Source organism: Larimichthys crocea, chromosome XXIV (assembly GCF_000972845.2).
Source record: "Larimichthys crocea isolate SSNF chromosome XXIV, L_crocea_2.0, whole genome shotgun sequence".
Classification (NCBI taxonomy): domain Eukaryota; kingdom Metazoa; phylum Chordata; class Actinopteri; family Sciaenidae; genus Larimichthys; species Larimichthys crocea.
The window spans coordinates 7,611,985-7,633,436 of record NC_040034.1 but is presented as its reverse complement, the minus strand read 5'-3'; the positions used below and the strand labels follow the sequence as shown (position 1 = coordinate 7,633,436).

Here is a 21,452-nt window from a genome sequence, read left to right as displayed (position 1 = left end):
TGTAAGTGGTTGTGCTCTTGTTGTTGTGTCCTAAGGCTCGCTATTAGAATGTACTGGCCTTTCTCTTGAGAATGTGGAGTCTTAAAGAGACAGAGGGAGAGACTAGAAAGAGAAAGGCAGAGAGAGAGAGCTAAAAGAGGTTCTCGTTGTGTATTTGAATACTTATGCTCATTAAGTTAATGCACAAAGAAAGGGAGAACCGTCAAGTGGAAACTCTCAGAAGCTTCTATTTGAAGAGGGAACACACCCGCTTTTCTCTCCCTCAGTCTGTCCATCTCTCCACAAATTAATCTGTTTCTATTTCAATTGAAGATCAGCCCCACTTTACTTTGACTTAGGGAAGTTAAACAAAGTCTAAAGAACACAATAGAGAAAGAGGATAAACTTAAAGAGACCCTGTATGTTAATATTAAGTCCTTTTGCCAACAGACTTTATCAACAGGGTTTAGGTTGTAAGTGCTTTACTGTCTTGTCATTGGGCCCCTGTGCTTTCCCAACATTTCTTTTAAAGCAGCCTGTATGCCTGAAATTTCTAATTATTTATGTGCAGCTGAAGGAAAAACATGTCAAGAGGTAGTTAATGTTTAATTAATTTATGTATTTTTTTAATGAATTTTGGAATTACTTTTTTCCCTTCGGAAATAATAAAGACTGAAAAGGTTATATTTTTAGGGGATAAATAATTTATTTGATAACTCCCTTAAGTCCATGTGAGAGGTTTTCTTAGGACAAGTCTTTCAGTTAGTCCGTTTAGAAAATCATTGCTTTTTTTTTTTTTTTTTTACAATGTGTACATACGTCATTAAACCAGTGCTGATGTTTATTCAGAGGCTTAGTTCGTTCACAACGCTTTAGTTATAGCATGTGTTCCCAATGACTTTATGACTGGCAACAGTGACAAGTGGTGTGGATATGTGTGATGTGGACGTTGTCCAATGCAGGCAAAGTGGGTGGGTCTTCTGCTTTGACAGGCCCATCAGGCCTCTAATGATCTGCTTATAGGCCCTAAAAGTCCCTCGCAAAGCAAGAGACCAGTTACCACACAGTCTCAACAAGCAGCACCATAGAGGATAAAAGAAGAGGGGATTTGTTTATTGAGAATAATTTTAAGACAAAAACATTTTAAGTTCAAGAACTTTAATAGGAGCAAAGTCTTTTTGTGAGGGGATGATCTTTTGGCTCAGCTGTAGTCATTGCAACAAGATGTTTTAAAGATTTCTTGAGTGCAAGTAGCGAGCGTGGCTTTGTGTTGACATCAGGCGAGCTGGAGAGCAGAGCAGAACAGAGCTGGGTGCCCCTGAGCAGGCAGTTACCACAACAAAGCCAGCAGACTGGTCTGAAAAACCAGGCCAAATTCCTGCCCTCTAGGACCTGGCTTAAAGCTTGAGCGGAAACTTTGAAAGAGGGGGACGAGACGAGATGAGATGAGAGGAGAAGAGAGGAGAAGAGGTGGAGTGAAGAGGATACGAGACGAGGCCAGGCGGGTTAGCGTGTAGTGAGAAAGGGATAGCTGCTGGGGCCTATGGAGTACGGCAGGAGAAGGAGAGATCGACGGAAATGAGAGAGAGAGAGAGAGAGAGGAGGGGGATACTGAGAGAAGACCAGGCCCCCACTGTAAAGATGGAGGGATCGTATTCCTTTTCTTGAAAGCGGAGGGGCAGCCGTGTGGTGGAAAAAGAAGCCATGAACTCGATCTGACGATTAAATAGGCACATCTCTATGGCTGCAGGCCACAAACGAGACAAGGTCCACAACACAGCACACACACAGTTTGTGTATATAACTGTTGGCAAACTCCAATGGATCTATGGGTTGAGTTCAGCTGATCCTCGTATGGGAGGCTTCTGCAGATTTTGGCGTACATAATGAATTTCTTTTTCCAGTTTTATTTTCTATATTGGATAAAAGTGAGACTTTATTATCATTATGCATGATAGCATTTGGTAAACCATCTCTCTCTTTTCTTTGGTCGATCCGCTAAGTCTGGAGGTGCATTGGGATTGTGTGGGAGTGATTGCTATTTAGCCTCATGGAGCTTGGTACAATCAAATGCCTATATCTCGCATATCCTCCAGGGCTCCTTCCTCACCCTCCATTCATTCCTCGCTCTTTTCGACTCCCCTCACCCACTTTACTGTTACTGTAGCTTGGCAAGCAAGCAGGGCAGTTATGCCGTAGAGCTTCTCTACAACCTTGCACCATCTCCAGTGAACATAAATTAATGGTGTAGAGCAAACAGGCTGCTGGCTGAAGGCCAGGAGCTGGCTTCAGGAGCCCAGCCAGCGATTGTTGTGGCGGGCCATGGCAGCAACAGCAGTAGTAGTACTGATGCACTGCCAACCAACCAGCCAGCCAGTCAGAGAGGCAGACAGACAAACTGGGGGCCCTTTTGCTCTATAATAGATGCCGCGGGCTTCGCCAGTCCGCCTTGTATTTGCAATCATCACCGTTTTATTGTCAGAGGGCAGTCCACTGAGAGCCCTTATACTTATTGTGGAAGCTTTGGAGTCTGGAGTGAGAGAGACGGAAGTGTAGTGGTATGTTCTGAATGCAGATCGTGTGAGGTGTAGATATGGATGTACTTTCATGTACTGTTATCAGAGGTTGGCATGCAGTGCGTGCGGTTTGTAACCTGGCATCATGTGAGTTCTGTTTATAAGTTGGCTGTATGTGTATGTGTGTGTGTGTGTGTGTGTTTAACAAAGAGAGATACAGAGAGAGAGAGAGCAGCAGGGTTGAATCATTGAGTCATGTGGCATTCTTGCCTGTTTTCAGACTGTTGTCAGGAAGCAGTGTAGTTCCCAGTAAAATAAAACAAACACACAAAAGTCCCTCCCACCTCCACTCGCCCAATAACACACAAAGAAAGGGAGTGAAAGAGAGATAGATGGAAATAGAGAAGTTGGACAGATAAAAATCGAGACGGATATCAGGACAGTGATGTAATGTAACTTTAGTTTCAAAAGAAGTTACCCTCAACCAGTTTACTCCTTTTGCAATCCTCAGTTTGGACTCAGCAACGTATGAAAATAAACCAGACATCAGTTCATAACTGATGAAATAAATCAAATTGATCTTTGAAACCACAAATCTGTATTACTTGTAATTTTAACTCGGTTTTAATTTGATACAAATAACTCTTTGCAGTTTATGCTGATACATTTGATAAATCAATCCTTGCCTTTGTCATTGAACTGTGCAGCTCTTCTTTTTTTAATTGTCAATCTCTTTGATGTTTACAGACGGAAGTAATTAACTGTATCCTTCGATTCAAACCACAAAGTCTGTCAGAAAACTGCAGCTAAAAAGCCAGATATTGCTCCGTGCATAATAAACACCCAAAGCTGGATTCAAAAACTCGCACGGGATTTATTTGTCATATCTGTTTGATCTCCCAGTAATGCTGATATGCATTCAATCTCATTGTCATTTGTCAAAGGAGCCAATTGTAACGTTATTAACAACAGCAACTTGATATTTAAAATGTGCCAATCTTACTCCAACTTCATATTAAAATGTCATTCCTATATTTGATTGCTTTTATTTCTGACAGTGAGTATTATTATCATCCTACAGTCACTTTGATTAAAAACAAATAAGATTCCAATCAATGCAGAGAAGTCATATATGAAAGGAAATACCCGTATACAATAATGCTGTAAAACTAGACACAAGCTCACAAAGTCCATCAAAAGCTCTAAACACATAAAAGCATTACCTTGAAGAAAGTTATTATATAGAATTTTCTGTCTAGCAGTTGACAGTTTTTTATTAAGTCCAATACTTTAAACAAACTAAAAAATAAACAGGACTAGAATTCCCAAAAAAAATTGTTATGCTGCGTAAAACATAAATTAAAACAAAATGTAATGATTGGAAAATCCTTTTTAAACTTTGCATTGTACAAAAACAAGATATTTAATGTAATTTATCAACTTTTTTATTATAAATATACACTTTGAAATCAGGGTTATCTCTAATAAAGTGACAAAAAAACTAAATCACACCAATCATCATCATCAGCGAATCCTTTGTGTTGCCATGGCACTCGTGTAAACAGCCAATGGTCTGTGATTCCCTGAGAGTCATTAGCATGGAATAGGTTTGCAAGCCACCGCAACCTTGTGACCTGGCTCTATAAGTCATGTCACACACTGATGATGTCATTCATCAATGGGGTCCGCCAGCTTCTCAGGCGGGTTCTGCGTGGAGGGGAAGGGGCAGGGCGGGAAAAGCGGTGGGGGTTGTATGGAACGGCCGGGATAATGATCGGGCTGCGGGATTTGACGACGGCAGCAAATAGGTGTCAGGAGAGTATGAATCTGATATATAGCAAGCTGGATGTTGAAATAGTAGCTAGGAGTCAGTGCGGGCGAAAGGTGTGATGTGAAGTAAGAGTGGTCCAGCAGTAGATGTGTGTGTGTGTGTGTGTGGGGGGGGTGGTGGTGGCTCAGGGGGGGTTTAAGGACCGAACACAGCAGATGATGGAGCTACCTCAGCTTGTAATGTTCAGCAACCACAGGGGCCATTACATCCAGCACTATCAGAGAGCACAGAGCACATCACACCCTGTAATTTAGCCAGCAGTGGGTCACACACACACACACACACACACACACACACACACACACACACACGCAGCTTGATTCTCAATGACTGGCAGAATGTGATCCACCTGCGTATGCGTCCGTGTTTATGTGTTTGTGTTGATGTTTGGCCGTGCTTTTTTTTTTTTTTTTCAGGTCAGATTGTAGGAATTGGACAAACATCTGTGCGTCAGGATAGTGCACACTTGTGCACATTAACAGGCTTTAGCATAATTAACAGAGCTGTTTCGATCGTGGACCAGTGCTGCCTGGACAACAAATTGAAGCTGCTCATTTTCTGGCTTATTTATAGACTGGCTGTTTTACATTTTGCGGTCAATCCTCTTTTAAGGATATTGGCCTTGGTGTTTGTAACTGAACATATTGAGCGAATCCAAAGCTAGTGGGGAGATTATCAATACCATCTTTGATCTTGCTCTGTGTTTGTGTTTCATCCATTAAATAACCATGTCATACAGTCTCCTGAGGGTACAAAAGGACGTCTCCAGGAAGAAACACATTAAGCACTCTGATTTTATGTGTTTTATTTAATATTTATTCACCGATTCATCTCACATTTATTCCTCTTATATTAGATTCTTTTGTGCGCATTGGGTGATTTACTAACATATATATATATATATATATATATATATATATTTTTTTTTTTTACTGAGGCAATTAACATTAAGAGGTTACTCAGAGGTCTAAATAGCCGTTCTCCAATTTCACGGCTGCTGCAGCCTTGTAACCACCAGGCCCACCATGCCGGCTTATTTCTCAAGTCCTCTCAAGTGCGTGTGTCTCACCATTGCCACCACACACCATTTTCTGTCGCTGAGATTTCAGAGCGCCATGCTTTAAGGAAAGCTGCCACAACGTAAAGTGTGGGTGGCCTGCAGTCACAGCCATAAAAAGTGTATGTGTGTTTCAGGGTGGGAGGGGGGGTTGGGGGGGGGTCAGCAAGAAAGGCGGAGAAAGAGAGTTTGGGCAGATGAAGAGAGGATGGGGAATGGTTGTATATTGGCACACTGTGTGTGTGTGTGTGTTTGTGTGTGTGTGTTTGGCATTGCATATGTGCAAGTGCATGCAAGTCTTTGGGTTGATACAGTCAGACACAGGAAGGCAAGAAGTAGGGGAATGAGCAAAGGCTGGGAGGGGTATGAGCTGAACGAAATAGGATTTTTTTTGTGTGCGTGTGTGTGTTGTGTCTATGTGGTCAGAGTAAATCTCCTTACTCAGGGGTTTTGTGTGCGAGGGGGGCTTTAACGTCCCCACTCTCCTTGATGAGACATCTTTCTTGTTTGTTCAAACCATTCATTACGCGGTGGCTGCTGGACGAGCTATGCCGCTGGCCCGACGTATTTATCACCGAGCTAAAGCGCGCTCTGGCTGACAGTAGGCGATTGATGACCGGGTCTGGGCCTGAGAGGCTGAGGAAGCCTTAATACAATGTAGATGACCCACTCCCATTTCCAATTTAGGCTGCTCTTCTCCCCACACCTCCATACCACATCATCTTTAGCTTCCTCTCAATTTATGCATGTGTCCGTGCATGTGTGTATATGTTTGTGTAGTGTGAGCGCATAAAAGAGAGTGGGAGGGAGTGGGTGTTCTGTTATATTTACGTGCGTGTTTTGATGGTGACCGAGGTCATGGCTAATGTGAAAACGCCAAGGAAGCTCAGGAGTGTAAGAGAGAGAAGCTGTACTCTTATTACATGTTATCCAAAGTGGATGCACACATACACACAGGGGGATGTAGATATGTATATCTGTTGTATATCTGGGCATCGCGCACACACATACTGCGAGTGTATGCACATACACACATAGCAACCAATAGAAATTGCTCTGTCTCCCCACTAGCCAAAGAAATGTCAACACCTGGCAATCAAAAAAATTATTTCTATGCAAGCATTATCATCTTTCCTTTGTTAATGATTTTGGCATATTAAAAGGAACTACGTACACAAGTACAAATCAGATTAATCCCTCTCTGCAGCCGGGACTCATTATTTGTCCAATCTCAGCCTTGTTTGTTATTAATTGAGCACATTCCTCAAACCATTTTTTTTCCATCTCTCCTTTAATTAAAATAGACTACGTTTAGACAGGCAGTACCACCAGAAAGGAGAAATTCCTCCTCTGTGCTGATATGAACCCTCACTTACATCAATTATTTCAGCAGTAGGCTAAATGAGGAAATAGTTCTTGAGTAACTGTTATCATTTCATGTTCAAATTGAATGCAATTAAAACAAACCAGGCCGACATTACCAGCTTCATGAAATTTGCTTTTCTCAATAAGTGTGGAGGAGGAGGAGGAGGAGAGCAGCTGAAAAAAAAAGTGTTTTTCCTTGAAGGGGATGAATGTGTGTTAATGGAGCTTGAACCCACCTGAAAATAGAGAAGGATTTAAGTGACACTTTTTAAAAGGAATTTGTGTGTGTGTATGTGTGTGTGTGATGTTGTGATTTGCAGGTGTCATGTCTCTGAATATTTTGTTTGTGGTTGCTTGCGCGCGTGTTTTTTTGTCTATAGTGGCTGAATGAAACACATAGTGTCTCATTTGTTTCGTTTGCGTGCGCCTCGACTCCTAATCTGGCCCTTAAAGACATCTGTCACCAGCGATCACTGTTGTTTTGTCATGCTTCATAGCAGGCCCAGGGGGAGCAAGGCAGCCCAAGGTCTGCCATTTATATCAGCCCATGTTCTCTAGATTGGACCTGACACAAATAGTATCATTTCAGCCCTGGTTGTAGAATTACATTTTCAGGTAAAAATCCTGGCGAGGCTGTGGAGGAGATTTCACAGCATTCTCTTCTTTTAGCGTTTAGTCTGTATTCAGCTGTTCTTGATGAGAAAAGCCACCACCGGGATACATGTCAGACATTCAAGAAAAAGATAAATGTATTCACTGCAAATCTGCACCCACTCATTTTGTTGCTCGGTATTATAAAAGGATTCTCAGACAGCACAGTATCCGCGATAGGCCAGCTTGAAAGTCTTGTTTGTCAGCGTGTATGTGTGTGGTGCATACACTATATGTTTTTGTGTGTGGCCGGTATGGGGATTGGGAAGGGGGTTACCACAGTTGACAGTTTTGACAAACTTGTTCGGCCAGCTCTGACAGGTTTAGGACTGAGTTTTGTGTGTGTGTGTGTGTGTGTGTGTGTGTGTGTGTGTGTGTGTGTGTGTGTGTGTGTGTGTGTGTGTGTGTGTGTATGTATGTTGGTAGACACGTGTATGCTCTGTCTATATCGTGCAAGGGAAGGGCAGGGTTGGGTGGAGGTCACGAAAAGGTGCAGTCTTGGGTTACACAATACAACAAACAAGGGAACATATTGAATACATACAGTAAGAAGCAACAGCCGGGAACTTGACTTCCCTTCCGGCGCCTCTCTCTTTATGAGTGCTTACATGCGTGAATATTTATGTTAATCTGTATGTCAAAGAGGTTCACGTGTGTCTTATTATTTATTTTTTTTCTCTGTTTGCTCCCACAGCACCCATACCCTTCTGAAGAGCAGAAGAAGCAGCTAGCCCAAGACACAGGCCTCACCATCTTACAAGTAAACAACTGGTGAGTCAAGATTTCCGCTCGCCCTATCTTCACCACCAGCATCGCTCTGCCTTTTATTTTCAAAAGCCTTCGCCTCCCTCTCCCCACTAAGTGTGAAAACCGTTTATGTACAGTCCCCCCCCCCCCCCACCCCCCATTACATATAGACACACGCAAAGGTGCACACATCGACATACACACTGACAAACCTTTGTAACATTATTATGTGTAAGCCACCAGGATGTTCCGGTGTTATCGGCAAAGTGTTCTGCCGGCTAAGTCAGTGGTCTTTGTGGTTTGATGCACATGTATTCATTGGGATATATTTAAGGGAGAAAGGCAGAGATCATAAGCTAGCCGTACAGCCCCCACACCCACCCCACCCCTTCATCCAAAACCATACCTAGCGCCGCCACTGGTGCCCCCACAAAAGGCAAAACTGCCTTCCACCCCCTCCCCGTTTTTTACACAAGCTATATGGTGGATTAAGGTTTTGGTGGCCTGGCCAGCAGGGCCTTTGTAGATGGCTTAGCACATAACTGGGGGTGGTGGATTAAATAAAATGATCACAGAAGCAAAGAAATGATACAGGAATTACTTATCAAAATACTAGCCCAGGTTTTATCTGCAGCTTAATTTTGTTCAGTACATTCTCAGGGTGATGTTCAGATTAATTGAACTGACAGCTTCCTTTCAAATTTCCGGCAAGGTATTTGCACGGATTTCAGGTCTTACACAAACTTAATTATATGGAACCCCATTTTATCATTCTAATTCCATGTAGCGGGGGTTCTATTTACAAATGACAAGTCTGTGCCTTTTATTCACAGCTTTCCTTAATATATTTATCAAAGCGGGTTCATTTACAAAGTGCTCTATCTGTTGGGTACAGGCAGGCCGACATTAACGAAGCTTTTAGGTTTATCAGACTCGCAGCCTGACAAGCCACCCGAGGGTCAATTGATTTTTTGGTTCTGTGATACATTTTTTTTTTTCTCATTTTTTCTGGATCACAATGAGAAACATGCCTGGAGAATTAGCCTGGTTTGTTGGCCTTATCTATCAGCCCTCCTCCCCTCCCCCCTCCTCTCCCTCATCATCTCCCCCCTTCGTCCTGACATACTCTCTCTCTCCCTCTCTCTCTTTCTGTCTATCTCTCTCTCTCACCCTTTTCTTTATTCCCTTCTAGCCAAAGGAAGTCAAGCTACTTAAATTGGCCACAGGAACCGCTGTTATCAGACTTTAATGCACCCTACAGTGTGGATAGCATTTCAATTACACCAGTAACCAAAGATTAGCCCCCGCTTGCCTGTTTCATGCCTCGTGCCACCGTTTCGGGACGCCACGCACCTTACCTACAGGAGCAGAAAATTGAGTTGCCTTGCCTGTGTCATGGTGATTAATGCAGAAATAGTCTGCGAACCTGTGAGGAGGGAGAGAGAGAGAGAGAAATAGACAGAGACAGAGATAGATATAGGAAGAGCTCCTGCCTTCTCAGAGGCCATGAAATCCAAGCCTGGCGCTGAAATGCCTCAGATCCATTTATAAAGAGGTCTGAAAGAATCTCGTGCTGGGTAACATCCTCATGAACCTTATTTCCGCACACACATACACATAGTTGGTCATGGAGCTGTGTATTAATGTTACACCAGCTGTGTTAACAAAAACACACCAGGAATCAATTTTCACAAATAAAGTCATTAGAAAGGTATAGTCTGGGTGCTGTGAACTCGCCCGGCGGATGCTGCCACATTATTGGCAATTTTACAGTGAGAGAAAGATGAGAAAGAGAGAGGATGCTGAAGTTTTCCTTCCCCTCGTGGTGCTTAACCAGGCAGGACAGTGAGTTACAGTTAAATAACGCTTTGTCTGGCTTGTGCCCTTGCTTTTTCCTCTCTGGTTTCTGGTTGCAGTGGCTGCTGAGATGGTTCACCCAGAATATGACAGAACTGTGCCTTATGAAATTCCGCTTTTTTAAAGAAAGCTCTTCAAATTCCTGGCTGGCCCCTTGCATTGTTCTGTAGCTCCCTTTGAAGCATGGCCGCTGCCATGTTACTGGCCAAAGAGAGGGGAGATAGAGATAGAGAGGGAGAGAGAGAGAGACAGAAGCAGAGGATGAGAGAAGGGGGGGAAAAGGGAGGGGATGGCCGCCGTCTTCGGTTTCTAGAGCTCTCCCTCGGGGAAAGGATGTGCTGAATCAGGGCTTTGTCCGCCGGCACAATCGCAGCCCAGCGAGGGCACAAGGGTGCTCTGTGTGATAGTCAATAGACAGTGCATCTCGCTCTCTCCCAACTTGCCCCATCAAACCTCCCCAAACCATACCCTCCAACTGAGACCTCCCTTTACGTCTACCTGCATCTCACCTGTACACGCACAAAACAAAACCCGTAGTGGACCACTTCCAACTGGTTGGAAATCTTTTGTCTCTGTACCTCAGGAGACACTCCACCTGGTGCTATATCTTGTCTATATCATTAGCTGGCAGCCTCACCTGTTTGTAGCCCACACCCCATTAGCTGTCTGATGTTAATAAGGAACAAAGGAAAAGGTTAAAGTCCACAATCTCTCTGTGCTGGGGGAGGGCTTGATTATCCAGTTAATAGTATCCTCTGTGTGCATAAGTGTGTGTGCACGTTATGCACATTATTACTAATGGTCAACTATGCTCTCTCAGTATGTACAGAGATGGTATGTGTGTACAGTGTGTCCGGGCACCATTAGTTGACCATTAGGTAGTGTGTTTGCTCTGCTTACATTTGAGACAACTGGCGTCATACAGACAGAATCGGGGAGTGGTCTGACATGTAATTGCATTTGTTTAAGATTGCAGGAAAAGGTGAGGGCCGTGTCACACATGGCATTCTGGGATAATGAAGTAGGTGAAACGGCAGACTCAGGTGTCTGTTCGCTGGAGAAGCGTTTACAGTTTACAGTATCTAGCGGTATATTTGCCTGCCTCAGCAGCTCCTGGTGTCCTGCTATCAGTCTGGGCTAAATGGGGCCTGACCGAATCCTTTCATGTCTCAGCGTCAGACCCAGCACGATGTGCTCTCACTCACTGCCATAAACACACACACACACACACCAACTATCCTGCCGTTATTTACCACTGCGGCAATGCACGCGCACACAGGACACACACATAACGTGCAGGATCATTACATGGGCCTGAGAGATGACGCCGATGACAGATGACTGAGAGAAACGGTATCTAAAAAAAGGAAGGAAATCGTCCCCTCATTATTCCCTCATCTCACAGGCAGCCAGTTGGTCATTTCCATGGCAGAGAGAGAGAGAGGAGAGAGGCAGAGCGAGTCAGAGAGTGAATATGTCAGTTCTTGGCATCTGTGATGACTGACTGCTGTGCCACTGGAGCACTAATAACAATAAAGAGGGCACTAAGCCACACTCTATTTTTACATCTCTGCCTCCTCTCTACAGCCCAGGGGGGAATACATGCATAGACACATACACACACAGACACACACACACACATACACACAGGGGAGAGGCTCTAATTAGCGGCAGAAAGGAATACAATGAGTGAGTTATTAAGACACAGGGGCGGATTGCAGCCAACCTTTGCCCCCTGTCGGAGCACAGGTCACATGATAAGAGAAGGATATCCGCCAGACGACGGCGCCAAGCGGCCTGTGCCCGCTGAGGAGATGAAATAGGCTCAATCTCTCTGGCCACTGAGGGCAGGGCACGGTGCACTGATTGTTTTTTTGTTATTTTTTTACTTTTCTAGAAATCAAACTCCACCTCTAGCAGATAATATCACTCAATATACATTTACTGTATGTTTCCATTAAGATTTAGATATTTAATTTTGTTGTTTTGAGACTGAGGACACAAGACTGGAACACACAGTAAACCATGAACATGTATGTATCCAGTAAATTGCTGTGAAAGACAGGTGTGCAGGTGGAATAAACAACACAATAAATAAAAAAAAGAGAAGTCGAAATGATACAACAGTTTAAATAGACGTACTTCTCAAAAGTCATTACGCTGATATGCCTTTACAACTTTTGCAGAATCCCAGATTGCGTCCTGCTGTAGCACAGCACGCAGATAAACTCAGTTTATCTAGCTCTGAACTGACTGCTCTGAAACTCTCTTCACAGCGTGTTCCCCATTCTCACTCAGATCATTGTTTTCTACCTCTCCTCTCTCTTCCTCCTCCTCCTCCTCTCGAGACTTCTCGGAGTTGAACTCACCCAACACGTCGAAGCTGTGCGGCAGGTTCACATGCAACATGTAAACGGTCAAGCCCATTTATTTGTAGTATCTGAGAACAAGAGAGGGAAGAAACAAAGCCAAATTTGTTCCTCCGCTTAGCAAAGCGTTTTCCGCCCCCCTTCCTTAGTCCAATAAGACACTTAGGAACACTGGCTTTTATGATTTTTTATGATATTTTATGATCCTCTGGTTTGGCAGGCAAGCCCATTATGAAATGCAAAATAATAACTAATATTTTCCAAATGTAACATAAAGCTATGAAACTGGCCCAGCCGCCTCTGTTTTTTTCCACATTCTTTATACGTATTTAAGTCTTATGAATCTCACACAGAGGCTTTTGAGGTCCCTTTTCCCCTCTCCTCACTCTCCTCTATATTTCGTACTTTTCTGTCTCTTCAGTTCTGCCACATTGGTGGGCTAGTTGACTAAAGTTGCTGGTTATCTGTCTAACTTTGACCCAGATGGAAATGTCAGGCCTTTTTTTGGCTGCAACCAGGGACTCCCGGCAGTGGTCATCTTATGCCCCTGGCTTTCTAAATATACAGCTGGAGTGTAGAGAGGTTGTGGCCATGTGCATGTTTGTGTGTGTATCTCTCTGGTGTGTGTGTGTGCGTGTGCGTGAGCATGAGTGTGTATGCGAGTCTGACTGAGAGAGAGAGAGAGAGACTATCGGGGTGCTGCCAACACAGGCATCATGATCCCTCTCATTTAGGGACCGCTAATTGGCAGTTAATTAGCAGAATTGACTCTGTTGTCAGATCCCAAGTGCCAGCCCCCCTACCAACACCCCCTACCCGCTAAGTTCATTTGATCTGGCTGCTTTCTTGATGCTGTAATAATAATCCCATTTTATCTGTTTTGGAAAGAGAAACACATTTGGAAAAACATATTTTCATTATTGGCAGAGTGAAATAGAACAGACTCCCTGTTGTAGTAGGTTTCATTTTGTTTTTCATTTTGTTCAGCAGTTGTTACCGATCCAAATATCTGTATCCGCGGTGCAATCTAGACACATGCTGTACTCACAGGATAAGCCATGGGAGTCTTGAATAGCTGATGCTAATGTGCGCCACGGTGTTTATGTGAGTACTCACACTATATATGCCGATGTGTGTGTGTGTGTAAGTACATGAACACATGCCGCTGTCGAAACGCTCAGCGTGATTAACAGGACCCACTCCCAATTTATCAGGCACTGGGGGCACATTGGGTCATAGCATGGCATGGACACCCACCGTGGCCATGGAGCAGCCCAGTGCCCACCTCTGTGTGAGTCCAGAGTTATGAAAAACAGGTGGCGCTTTAATAAGATTGGCAGCGTCGGGCGATCATGCACAAAAATGAATGCTTTTTTACTTGTTTTCCCATTACAAGAGCTCAAGACTCTCCAAGGCGGTGGAATTCTCCAAGCAAAAGGCGGCAACGCAAGGAGAACGAAGCCAGACGAGGCGAGATAGAGAGGCAAAGAGCTGAAAGAGGCATTACAGAGAAAGCATTAGAGAGAGATGGAGAGAGATGGGAGGAGGGAGGTCTTTGTACTTCTCTGCTCCTTTTGGCTCTTTTATTCCTCAACGGCTTGGTTTTATTGGTGGGTCGTTTAATAACAAGGGCTCTGCGTTTGAAATGAAGTCGAGCTGCGTTTGCGTGGGCGAGTCTCCTCTTTTTATTTTTTTATTTTAAGATGGTAATTTCTGTACTAGGGGTGAGAACTGGAGAGAGGTTGAGGGGGAGAATGAGAGACAATACACGGGAGAAAGAGAGAGAGGGTGAGAGTGTGGGAGAGGGAGAACTCAAGGAGAATACAAGGTAGGAAAGTAGGTTAATTTATTTCATTTGCAGGGAGAGACAGAACTTAAAAAGAAGAGAGAGGGGGAAAAAAAAAGGTTGGTGATAGTGAGAAAGAAAGTGTAGGATGCTGTTTTCATGAACAAGCAGCTTAATGCACACGGGCAGCCACAGTAAGCCTGCCAGAATCTCCCTGTGCCTGAGGCCATCTGTGAGCAGAATAGCAATTTTATTACTTTGTCATTAAACCAATTTCACAGCAGTATTGTTTGTTAATGAGCAGCCGCAAACGAGCGGAGATGTCACGTACTAGAATAGCAGCAAGATTTGTGACCCCGGTTCTCCTCTGTCTCATCCCGGCAACCTGTACCTCATTCTTATTCTTCTCCTCTTTCTGCCGTCGTCTTCTTCCTTTACATCCTCACCATCATACTTTCTCTCTCTCTCTCTCTCTGTCTGCCATCGTCCCATCGTGCTCATCCCACCCTTCCTCCCCCCGTTATAAGGGTCCCTGGCTCATAAAAGGGGAAACTGCTGAAAGATAAAATGCAAAGTCTATACAGTCAAGTCTCTGTTTATGAGCTTCCATTTGCCTTTAGAGCTCATTGGGACGAATGGTTTCTCCATGGGCTTTCAGGGCGTGCAGCTGGAAAGCCTGGGATGTTGGCCTGTTATTTAGCTCTAAAGCCTAACATGGGTGCCAACGGCAAGTGCCAACAGAGGGACTAGGCGTCTGAATAGGTGCATAAGTCCTTTGGATTGTATGCTCGATGATGTCATGCATTTTTTTTCTGATTTTTCAAAGTTGTTTAGAGTACCGGGCTTGCTTTTTCTAGTTGATTTGATTAGTGCTGCGGTCGTCCATTTAAAGAAAACTCTAACTCTAGGTCAGTCGGGGTAGCTGTTTGAAATGGTCTGCTTTCACAAAGAAAGCCATGTGCTTCAGCTGCTATGGTGCTATATGTGTCTTTATGGCTCGTCACTCTGTTTATGTTTTTACTCGGGAGGTCAGTTGGCAGATTCTTGGTCTTTTTGTGGCTTATGACTGAGTGAGAGGCAAAGAGAGAGAGAGAGATTTAAACTGAGGCCCCAGAGGATTTAGACAACCTGACAGGGTTGATTTGAAATAATTAGTTTTATCTGCTGAGGGAGATAGCCACAGGAGCTGTGTGTGAGCCACAGGGTGCTGCTGTGCGTATATATGTTTCGGGCGGCTAAATGTTGTGTATGTGTTTAGGTGTATGGTATATGTGTATGGAAGGAGGGTTGAGGGTGTGGGGGATAAAGGTGACCAGGTATAACAGAATGGCCTTGAGGGTGTGTGTGTATGTGTGTGTGTGTGTGCGCATGTGTTTGTGTGTATGTTGGAGCCAGAGAGGACAGGAGCTCCTTCTTTGGCTGAGCTCTTTAAACTCCGTGAACCTCTACAAGGTATTTTCTCTCTGTCCAGGCATGCTCGTTCTCTCACTCCTTTCTCCTTCTTCTCTGTTTCTGCTCACCTCTCTCTTTCACATTTGCTCTACTCCCTGCGTTCGAATCTTAAAGTAACAGTATGTAAATGCGCACGCTCTTCTGTCTTCGCTTTGTTTGTGTGGTGTCACGTTCAAAATAACCTCCGGTGACCCTCCCCCCTCTTCTTTAACACACAATGATAGTGAGTGTTTTTGGATATGAAAGGAAGAGATGGTTGTAATCACATCCTTAACAATGCTCCAGTGTATTATTCTTACCTGTTGTGTGTGTTTTTTGAAGCTGGGATTCATGGCCTGGTGCCCTATGTGGCTTTGGGGTGCAGGCCAATAAGCCCATCATGGAAGACCCTATAAATCAATATAGCCTTTTGTTTGTTTAAGCCATGCTCTGCCCCAGTTCAGGCCTGTTATGGATGAGATATCAGTAGAGTCGGTGCCAAGCAGAAAAGAGGAGGGAGGGAGTCACAGGGCTTCTCTCCACTAAAACAATCCAATCTTAATTGGAACGTGGCCCAAAAGTCTTGGAGATATCAAACCTGGTAATTTGCAATTTGGGAGAGGTGAGAAATAAACAGTGCAGCTTGCTGCCACGTTCGCTCCATGCACACGCCAACACCGCACGTGTGCGTAGACCATGATGAAGTTATCAGAGGTAGCTGGAGGAATTAGCCACCATTAGCCAACACTATTACATGCATAACAAGATGCAGAGATACAGTGGAAGAGCCGGAGAATGGAAGTGGGGAAAACAATGAGGAGTATATTACCCTAATCTAGGGTTTCTCTCTTCCCAGCCTTATGAATATTTATTCCTCCCATTACCGAAGATGATGTTTCAATTGGGAGACTCTGTGAGCATGTGCGGGCGAGGAGGGAGGGCAGCGGAAATGTGTTTTCCCTAGTGGGGTGGAGGGCGTCTGCCTCTAGTCCCCCTCAAGACATATCTGCTTTATCATCTTCTTGTTATGCTGTATGGGACACTTTCTTCAGCTTTCTCACAGATACGAGGGGAGGAAATCGCAAGTCTCCAAATTTATATGTCTGCAGTTTGACAAGAAGTTACAGTTTTTATGAAATAATATCAGATATCAAAGTGATAAAAACTCATGTCTGCTTAAGGATATTTTATCGTACACAATAAAACATTTTTTTTTTAAACGGGGTCATCTGCGTTTCAGAGTTGTAACTAGACCCTTTAAAGGAAGAATCATTCATGACAGTTCACAGACTTGCATTCAGAGACTATATTCTGCACTGTGGGCTGAACTGAATGTGGCTTTTGTGACAACACAGAGATTGTTGTATTTGTTTCACTCTGTCACATGTGAAGGAGGCCAGTCAAAGCTGTACACAGTCAGTCATAGAGCTGATCTGAGAGAGGCAGAGGGCTTGCTTCAGGCCACCAGGCACATCAGAGTCCCTGTGGTCTGCTCCACAGTGTCACTGCTGCTTCTGCCAGCAGTCCCCTCCACAAACAACAGCTATTTATATCACTCGCCTGCTGCTGGGCTTTTTAGCCCCGAAACTCTGCTCCTGACCGTGCCTCCACATGTGTGTGTTTGTGTGTGCGTGTGTTGGCACTTATGTATGTCAAAGCGATTACGTGCAATTGAAACTCCGATTAATTATTCAATAGCGAAGTCAGAGGCAAGCTGGCAACAATTGACAGATGACTCGCGTGGTCACTAATATGTGCTAGACGCAAACACACTTACTCAGACACATCATGGAAACGTGCTCGGTGGAAACACTCACACGCCAGAGACATAATGATGAGAAGATGATGACATCCCAGTGGGAGGGAGAATCCCTCTCCATGCACACATACGCACACCGAGTCCTGTACTCCCCAGTAGTCTGACTCTTAAGGACTCCCAAGTGCAACGGCACCTAAACCCTGGCATTAGAGAATCTCGACAGTCTATCCTCTAGGTTTAGGTGTCACTTTTTAATTGCTCAAACTGCTGTGCATTTTCACTGCCCTATATTCATGGTTCATAGTGCAGCAGTGTGAGGAGAAAAAAAAAAAAAAAAGAAGTAAGCGGCAAGAGAGGAGGGGAGAGCATGTGCATGTATATATATGTTTGGGGGTGGGGTGGTGAAATGGGGGCACCTTCCCTGCACAACCCTCCCATTGGCTCTGCTTTCTGACTTCTGCTAATGCATTTGAGATTTAGGAGCGTAAGTTCATGTCTGTTCAAGTGTGTGCGCGTACATTTACAGCGCATGCATTCTCACAAGTGTATCCAGGCATGTATGTGTGTGTTGCGCAAGGACGTAACTGTAACTGTTGAAGCCCCTCTTGGCAGGCCCCCTCTTCTTCTCTTTGAGCTGAACCCATTATCGTCTTATAAAGGAGGGAGAAGAAGAAGAGACGTTTGATATGAAGCAAAGGAAATAGATTGGCCTTATTTCCTTCCTGGCTGCTGCAACGCAGACACTTGTGTTGCCTAGACGATTCAGGCAATTGACACTCAATTTTGTTTGAAATATCACGCCTCTATCATGTCATTATCAGCTTCCCCTGGTAATCCACAAAGCCGCCCTGTTTGATATCTGACAATAAGGGGGGAGTCAGAGTCGCAGAATCTCTCACTCGATTACCAGGCAGAGAGGAGGGAAGGGGGGGAGAAAAAAAGGGTTGAGAATGAAAGGGAGCAGAAGACGATGGAGCGGGAGACAAAGAGAGGGTGAACGAAATAGAGATGGAAAGATAGTGCAGGAGGGAGACACAGAGGCTAAAAAAGTCACACATTTTGTATGATAGCAGTGAGAAGTGGATGGAAACGGAGATTATACCTGCCCTCCCCACAGAGATGTACAAAGGAGCCCAACAGGCCTGGCATTGTGGGAAAAAGAAAAAAAAAATCTGGGTAATAGGGGTGGCAGTCTTCACAAGTGAGAAAATGGGGCGTTCTTGTAAGTACACCCACTCATCTCAGGAGGGCTGATGGGTAGGCCGGGGTAATGATAGTGCTAGATTTATTCTTTCTGTCTATTCTCTCTCTCAATCTCCGTCTCTGTGTCTGAGTATCTGTGTGTGTGTGTGTGTGTGTGTGCCAGCCTGCCAGCATGTCTCTGTTCTATTTCTTGCTGGCCCTGCATGAAAGCAGGAAGCCCTCACCCACCCAAAAGGTGAGAAGTTGGCTTATGAGGAATGAGCGTTACCTTCCAGCGCTGACGACCCCTGTCATGCGCTATGTGCCGGAACCTTTGACGGGGGGGGGGGGCTAATATTGACATATGCTGGATGTTTTTCAGATCCTCTTCAAACAACGCAAAACACAGCTGTTGGTCTCTCAGCTTCTGGGCAGGCAGACGATACCTTTTGTGCACCTATGCACGTTAATAAGGTGTTGTCTTAAGGGAGGGAGTGCAAGAGTAAGTGTAGAGGGCCTTCGCTAACAAGGGAGATTTGTATGAACTGTTTTCCTAATCCGCCTGTCTGGTGGTGATATTCAAAAATAACAGCATCAGTAAAAACATTCCAGGGCAGAGGTGCCAGCCTGCGATGAAAGGGAGGTTAATGACGGGAAATATTAGGGGACTGTCTGGCAGAGAGAGAAAGAAAAAGAGAGTAAGGAGAGATGATTCCACCCTCCCTCCCAAGATCAGAAAACTGGTAGAGCTAGGGCAGGTTAGCCATGCTGGGTTGCTACAATAAGGTCTCTTTCATACAGGTGTGTTGACGCCTGGGGCAGGCTTGGCCTCGGTCCATTCCATTCACCCTGGCTGATTTGAACAATAACTATCATATCTCTTAAAAGAGAAGGGAGGGTGAAGCGTCAAGAAGGAGATGCCTGAGAGCTGTGTCGGGGCCAAGAAAAACCCCCGCTGCCGTTGTCAGAGCTTGTTGATGTTTTAGTGGAGGAAAAAACGGGCACGTTTTTGTTTTTTTATTAATCCTCCCCCCTCCTCCTCCTCCATAACCCCCTACTTTTTTTTTTCTCTCCTCTCCTTTCTCTCCCTCCACTTCTCTGCACTGGATTCAGTGTTTTTGTGCCGTAGGACAGAGTGTGGTGGAGGAGACAGAGGAACAAAGTGCTGCTGTGTGGAGCAGCAGCTGCTGCTTGCTGGATCAAAGGGGCAACAAGCGTGGTCTTCCTGGCCCAACGCTGCTCTGGAGGTGTTTGACGGACAGTCAGCAGCTGGGGCTGCACAGCCCGCCATGTAGGGGTCAGGCTGCTGGACTGCAAGGCCCAAGGGTGACATGCCCTTACTGGACAGGGGGAAGAGGGGAGAAGGTGTTAGATGTGAGGGTAAATAGAGGGAGAGATGTCTATGTTTGTTTCCTTTGTTGTTTGTCTTGCTGTTGCAGTTTAGAGAGTTACTTCAGGGATTATTAATATATCATACAAATGGTCGGACTGTAAGATATTTACTTTTCTGTGGTGTGCCAGTGAGTTCTCACTTATTAATCACAAAGCACAGGCGGTAGTTAAAGTCTTATTTTAAGGGTGAAGCCATCACTAGAATAGCATTGCACTCCACACTGCAGTGTTCCTCCTTCTTTGGTGCTGACAGAAAATCAGAGCAAGAAAAAAAGAGAGACAGACAGAGAAGCGAGCATGCCGCAGTGCTATTGATTTATTTTAATTAGCTGCTCGTTAAATCGTGTCAGTTTGCAACACAAATATATAATTCTTTGTCTGATTTTCCACTCCAGTCTTAATGACTCGTACTCCCCGGGTTTCAGAGAGGAATGACTTCTGCAGCTAGACTGACAGAGCAGTGCAAATGTTACTCATATAGGGCTGATGTGGGGGGGGGGTGCCACAAAAGGGCAATGAGTGGAGTAATAAAACGGGAAAGAAAAACAGGTCAGTGAAAGTCCATGGAGGAGAGGTGAAACAGTCCCCCTTTGAGAGGCAGACAAAAGAGTGTGGAGGGGGGGGTGCTATGTAAGAGGCACAGTGGATGAGAGAAAGAGGGAGAGAGGGAGAGAGGGAGAGAGAGACAGAGGTAAAACTATGTAAACACAGTGGCTGCCCTAAACGTGGGCCCTCTCTGACGTTCCTAAAAAACGATCCTGCCTCGCTCGGCTTCACATCTGCACTAAATCAAACGCGGGGGTGAGGTAATGTTCGCCCGGCTTATGTCTGTTGACTCCTGTTTTAACTTAAAGAAAGGAAAGAAAGGATAGAAAAAGGGAAGGGAAACTCTCTCTGTCTCTGATAGGATGAGTTTTCAAGGAAGCTTCCTCATTCCTACCCTATCTCTTTGTCCTTTATCTCCATCCTGGAGGAGTGTAGCCCGTGAAAAGCTCCTTTGTGATAGTTTATGATAAATCCACAGATACTGTAGGTTCAGTCCGGTGGCATGTAGCTATGTATAAACTGTTACAGGGGGCCTGTTAGGACCATGTGAGCTGATTCAATCAGTGTTGTTGACACTACAGTAGATCAGTGTTGGAGGTTCAGTAGCCCCAGACTGCCCCACTGTCTGACCGGACTATAATTAGTGTTTGCTTATACTAAACACATCCTCCTCATGGGGTTAATTTGCATGCACTTCCTGGTCAAAGGACACTCAGAGTTTTACTCCTCACTGGCTGTCTTTCTGTTTTTTTTTGTTTTTTTTTGGCGAGGGAAGAGGGGGGATCAAACTAAAACCTTCCTCCTTTGATTCCAGTGAATTGTGACTCAATCGCTGGAGGTTTGGAATCTTTATTTCTGTCTGAAGCAGAAGTATGGAAGCAATGAGCTTTAATAGGAACCAGAGGACAGCCATGTTTGCAAGCAATGATCAGGGATTGAGTTCAGCACGTTCTTATTCAGATTGTGTTGCATCTAATCTTCCTG

At 44.7% G+C, this 21,452-nt stretch overlaps 1 protein-coding gene across 8 annotated transcripts in view; it reads left to right on the top strand.

Moving 5' to 3' along the window:
- Positions 1 to 21,452, top strand: part of meis2a (Meis homeobox 2a) — an 80,796-nt gene that overhangs the window by 47,283 nt on the left and 12,061 nt on the right. For all 8 annotated transcript variants that reach the window (XM_027275129.1, XM_027275128.1, XM_027275131.1 and 5 more), the window contains exon 9: positions 8,094 to 8,170. In XM_027275129.1, coding sequence (XP_027130930.1) covers positions 8,094 to 8,170 — 77 coding nt within the window. The remainder of the gene's footprint in view (positions 1 to 8,093; positions 8,171 to 21,452) is intronic.